The sequence below is a fragment of the Sinocyclocheilus rhinocerous genome, unplaced genomic scaffold, assembly GCF_001515625.1.
Source record: "Sinocyclocheilus rhinocerous isolate Xijiao unplaced genomic scaffold, SAMN03320098_v1.1 scaffold3169, whole genome shotgun sequence".
Taxonomy (NCBI): domain Eukaryota; kingdom Metazoa; phylum Chordata; class Actinopteri; order Cypriniformes; family Cyprinidae; genus Sinocyclocheilus; species Sinocyclocheilus rhinocerous.
The window spans coordinates 118,928-124,892 of NW_015659920.1; the positions used below are offsets into that span (position 1 = coordinate 118,928).

Below are 5,965 nucleotides of genomic sequence, written 5' to 3' on the forward strand. Positions count from 1 at the left end.
AATGAATGAGCGATGCTTATCCCGCAGTCAAAACAATACCAGGCACTCTATTAAATCACTAATAATGTCTTAGCTTGACTGGCTGCCATACCTCACTGATACGCTCAGCGCCAGAGCAGCTAAGTGTGTTCGTTCCGGCTCCAGCGGCTCTGTTCGCGGGCCAGTTTCCTGTTCTTTTGTTCACTGTGGGTTTAACTGCCTCTCCTTCTTCCTTTAGAGGACCCGGAGCAGTCAAACGCACCCATCCTGCCCATACTGCTGGGTCTGTCCGTCTTGGTGCTTTTTCTAGGGTTGCTGACCTGGTTTTGCCTCAGGTATGACACACACACACACAAACGCTGTGAGTCTGTCATGCTTGTAAGCTCCACCTCTTTCTGATTAAGGGCGGGTCCAGGAACTGAGACATGCTGTCACACACACACACATTTATTCATACACAGCCTCACCGTGGTAAACCCACAGATTTTTATATGGTAGAGAGCGTGTCATATAGCGTGTGTTTGTGGAGAAACAGCGCCTCTGATGAAAAAGAGCTCGAGTTTTCGTTGGTGAGACAGATTTGACGTTAGGATATCGTCCCACATGTTGTCTTCACGTTTAAACCTAATGTCCTTCGCTTTCTTTTAGGTTGAAAAACCAGAGGAAAGCTGTCATCACAGCCGTCGACAAGAAAGTACCGAATGGCATCCTGGAAGAGCAAGGTAAGCGCTCACATTATCTGCGTCGAACCGGGTTAGTTGTTTAAGTTATGTTAAAAGTAACTTGTGGTTTGGAGAGCTCTGTTGTATGTCTTGGCAAGTTTCACTTGATCAAATGTGCTATATTCGGCTTCCTGTTGTCTCAAGATGTATGAGAGCAGGACGTGAGAGTTTTTGTGAGCTACACGTGCTGTTCTATCTAGAATGACTCTATAATTGCACACAAAGTTCACTTTGGCTGAGGTTTATGGGTCATATTATGTTAGTTGTTTAAGTTATGTTAAAAGTAACTTGTGGTTTGGAGAGCTCTGTTGTATGTCTTGGCAAGTTTCACTTGATCAAATGTGCTATATTCGGCTTCCTGTTGTCTCAAGATGTATGAGAGCAGGACGTGAGAGTTTTTGTGAGCTACACGTGCTGTTCTATCTAGAATGACTCTATAATTGCACACAAAGTTCACTTTGGCTGAGGTTTATGGGTCATATTATGGTTTTTATGGTGGTTTTTGAGGAATATGGTCATCTGAATGACTGATGTTTACAATCAAAGTCCAAATCATTGATATGCATTGATGTTGGGTTTACAAAGATATTTCACAAACTTTAGTTTTAATGCTTTAATCTTTATTAAATCTACGGTGTATTCAGGTAAATTGGGCCACTTTCTGCCATTGAGATGACTGGGAAAAAATGGCCCAATTATCCTAAAAAAAAGACTTTTAAAAGGTAACACTTTACAATAAGGTTCCATTAGCATTAGTTAACATGAACGACTGTAACAATAAAAAATGCTAAAGCATTTATTAATCTTAAAGTGAATTTACTAATACAATATTAAAATCAAATGTTGTATTTTTTAACGTTTTAACTTGAGCTAACAAGAACTAACAATGAACAGTTTTATTTTTTATTAACTAACGTTAACAAAGATGAATAAATGCTGTAACAAATGTGTTGTTCATTGTTAGTTAATGCATTCATTTATGTTAACTAATGGGACCTTTTTGTAAAGTGTTATCTTTTAAACTCTACTTTTAGACAAGACTTTTCTAGTTCAATAATAGTGAGAAAATATCAATATTACGAATCACCAAATGTCGTTTATATCGGCTAAACTGCATGTATTGAGTTATTTATTGTTTTGTTGCATAGATACAGAGGTGAAACATAATGCTATTTGTGCTTTGATTATCAATATTTCCTTAAGAAAATATTCAAATGTGACTAAATGTGAAAGAGGAAGAAGGTTCAGTTTTAAGCCGTTGTTCCTGTTTGCTTTTATTAGTTTGCTTGTTTGACACAAAAACTGCGACTCATGATTAGCCATAGGTAAGAAAAATCATAAAATAGCTCTGTTTCAGACTATATGATTGTGTTTCTTAGACAGCAGTGAGATTGAATGGAGATTAAACTGAGATTTGGGATTTAGTCCCCAGAATCTCAGGTCGTTCTCCTGAGAGACAGACCCTCTTAATGTCCTCTAGATGTCCGAACTGTGCTCAGATTTCAGTTTTGATATTAAATTCTTATCTAGAGTCGAATTGTCACTGCAGATCGTGTGTCTCGTCGAAGGTCTTGCAGATTTATGCAATAGACTTCCTCTGCACACTTTCTCCTACGATCCTGACGGAAATCTCCCTCGAGGGATATTCTGTGAGCCAAGACGTGAAACGACACGCTCTAAACACGCATTTGACATTTGCTGTGTTCAATTCAGTTTGCATTTCAATCTGAGCGACTGTTTCAGTGTTCAGAGGAACGTCACACTGGTGTAAAGGAAGTGGTTTACCAACTTGCAGCTTTCTATGCCACCATTTGTTTGCCTCTTTGATGTACACTAATGTTCAAAAAATACAGTAAAATAAAGTAATATTGTGAAATATATTATTACAATTTAATTAACTGTTTTCTATTTGAATATGCAGTAAAATGTCATTTACTCCTTTGATGAAACGCTGAATTTTCAGCATCATTACTCCAGTTTTCAGTCACACGATCCCTCATAAATCATTCTGATATGCTGATTTGAGGCTCAAGCAACATTTCTGATTATTATCAATGCTAAAAACCGTTGTGCTGCTCACATTTTTGTGGAAACCCTGGCAGCACTTTGATGCATAATCAAGCAAAATTTCATTTTTATGGTTTTATTTATTAACTAACTTAAGTCTGCTACTTTTAATAACTAAATGTTTTGTAGTGTATTCAGGAACCAGTGTTTTCAGCATTATTTATTTATTTAAGTCTAAGTGCTGATGTAACACCGGTCACTATGTGTGTGTTTGTGTGTACTAGGGCTGCACAATAAATCGCATGCCATATTTAACGCGCATCTTCTCAGTAAAGCCGGTTCTGTAATCAGCGGTAAATCTCCATCACCTGCGTGCTTTCACATGGAGCAGCATTAACTACACAAAGCCGTTGTTCACTGACAAGCTGCGCAAAACCACGATCATATTTTGCGCATGTTTTGCGCAGCTTGTCGGTGAACAACGGCTCTGTGTAGTTAATGCTGCTCAATGTGAAAGCTGGAGCAGCATTAACTACACAGAGCCGTTGTTCACTGACAAGCTGCGCAAAACCACGATCATATTTTGCGCATGTTTTGCGCAGCTTGTCGGTGAACAACGGCTCTGTGTAGTTAATGCTGCTCCATGTGAAAGCCCGCACGTGATGGAGATTTACCGCTGATTACAGAATGGCTTTACTGACAAGATGCGCGTTAAATATCGCATGCGATTTATCGTGCAGCCCTAGTGTGTACTGTATGTTGTATAGAGGAATATATAGATGTGGATAAAGATGAGGATGAGGATGATCTTGGCTGGCCGTCAGAAGGTCAGGTATATGTGGTGTCTCATGAACAGGCATGAAGTTTATAGTCTAAACTCTATAATGTCTAACATTTCTAACCTAATGGTTGTGGGTTTCTTTCGGTGGTACGAGGGTCACTGGCGGTTTTCTGGTTAATGTTTATGAGGTCGATATGCAAATGCTGCTTTAAATATGCCTATAGTTCTTTTACAAGGGCATGCTGATAGCTTTCCTGAAAAATAACATTATGGTGTTACTTAGCATGTTTGATTGTTTTCCTGGGTGACCAAACCATGAGCGTAGGTTTGACATGATTTTCTTCAAATAAAAATGCATTTCTCAGTTTGTTGTTAAGATATTATGCTTTTATGGGACCATTTATTGTCTAAATTATGGAATAATAAATCAAATTGATTGATAAAATAGACCAATTGTACTTACACACCTCACCTGTATGTGTATAAGACACACACACACTCAGGTTTGTTTTTGTGAAAAGTGGGGACATCCCATAGGCGTAATGGTTTTTCTACTGTACACACCGTATATTCTATTGCCCTACACCAACCCTACCCCTAAACCTACCCCTCACAGGAAACTTTGTGCTATTTCAGATTTTCAATACACTCCATTCTGTGTGATTTATATGCGTTTTGAAAAGTGGGGACATGGGGTAATGTCCTGAAAAGTCACCTTCTCCTTGTAATACCTATGTCATACCTTTGTCATTATACAAATTTATGTCCTCATTTGTCACAAAAACGAGCACATGTATACACACACATACATTGTGTGTGTGTGTGTATATATATATATATATATAGAACTACAGTAATGCAAACTGGGGGTAAAATATGTTCAATTATCTTGAAAACAACATCACAATGGAAAAATTTAATGGAACGTTCAGTAATGAAACACTATATGAAATAAGGACAGGAAATGTGCTGTCCTCCATTAGCAATCAAAAAGTTAATGTTTTTATTCAGCAGTTCTATAAACAAAATTCAGTTTCAGATGTAATGTAGTAAGATGTTTATTTTTTAACTACATCAGTGGAACCTATATAAACAGTGGAACCTGTCAATCCAATTAGTTAAATGTGTATGTGTGTGTGTGTGTGTGTGTGTGTTTGTATTTCAGTCGCTGAGGTGATTGTAAATTTGCACTTATTTAGAAACCGTTAATATATATTTCAATCTCCTAGAGATTCTTTACTTTTCGAGTGTTTGATTATAACATTCATGTGCCGTATTCCTCCACAGAACAACAGACGGTGGTCTTACTGCCCAGATCCCCTTCCACATCCAAAACATATCTCCCCATTCCTGTAGACAGTTTAGAAGAAGAGTATCGGATACGCTCGGCCGATGATGGGAAACTCTTCCGGGAAGAGTACAGTGTAAGTGATTGATCATGGTTAAAGATATCAAAAATACCAAGTTGATTAAACAATATTGACAAGAAAAATGAAAAGAAAACAACAACAGAAAAACAATCACAATTTCAGTAGCTTTTTAGAAGCCCTTTAGAATCAAACAGAAAAAAAAAATGTTTTTACTTTAATTATTAAATATAATTTAATAATGATTCTTTGAAGACAATTCTTGTTTTTTTTAATTGAGAAATTGAATTATGTGATATCCAAATCATTGAAGACTGCATGCTATTAAATTATTTTAATATTTAATTTAGTATTTTGTTTGATATTTATTATTTGTTTGTGTAGTATCATGTTCAGTAGCATGGTTTTGCTGTGGTTTCACTGTATATTTGGTACACATATTTACACAGTTAAGACAAGAAAAAACAGCTAATTTTATTGGTCTGAATCTCAACAGAATCAATCCGTTTTAATGTGTTATTTTATAATGATGCAGTAAAGAAAATGCTAGTTATTTATTTGTGAAATCATTAAAGGTTAAATGCCATTCATTTTTTATATTCAATATTTTGTTAATATTTATCTATTTATTATAGTAGCATGTTTTGTAACATTACTTTTCTTGTGGTATCAAAATTGATGGTCACACTTTATTTTAAGATCCAATAGTCACTATTAACTTGCTATTAATTATGACTATTGCTTCAATGAACTCCTAATTTGCTGCTTATTAATACTTAGTAAGGTAGTTGTTAAGTTTAGGTATGGGGTGGATCTAATCTTAAGGGATCTAAAATATGGTTATGCAGAATAAGGCATTATGTGACCCTGGACCACAAAACCAATCATAAGGGTCATTTTTTTTTAAATTGAGATGTATACATGATCTGAAAGATTAATAAATAAGCTTTCCATTGATGTATGGGTTTGTTAGGATAGGACGATATTTGGCCGAGATACAACTATTTGAAAATCTGGAATCTGAGGGATCAAAATATTGAGAAAATCGCCTTTAAAGTTGTCCAAATGAAGTTCTTAGCAATGCATATTACTAATCAAAAATTAAGTTT

General features: G+C 36.1%; 1 protein-coding gene across 1 annotated transcript in view; it reads left to right on the forward strand.

The window, feature by feature from the left end:
- The first annotated feature begins 410 nt into the window (after positions 1-410).
- The window catches only part of LOC107724376 (receptor-type tyrosine-protein phosphatase epsilon-like), an 18,961-nt gene continuing 13,406 nt past the window's right edge, over positions 411-5,965 (forward strand). Inside the window, exons 1-3 of the mRNA XM_016533285.1 lie at positions 411-548; positions 628-701; positions 4,777-4,913. Of these exons, the coding sequence (XP_016388771.1) occupies positions 523-548; positions 628-701; positions 4,777-4,913 (237 nt within the window). The 5' untranslated portion in view covers positions 411-522. The remainder of the gene's footprint in view (positions 549-627; positions 702-4,776; positions 4,914-5,965) is intronic.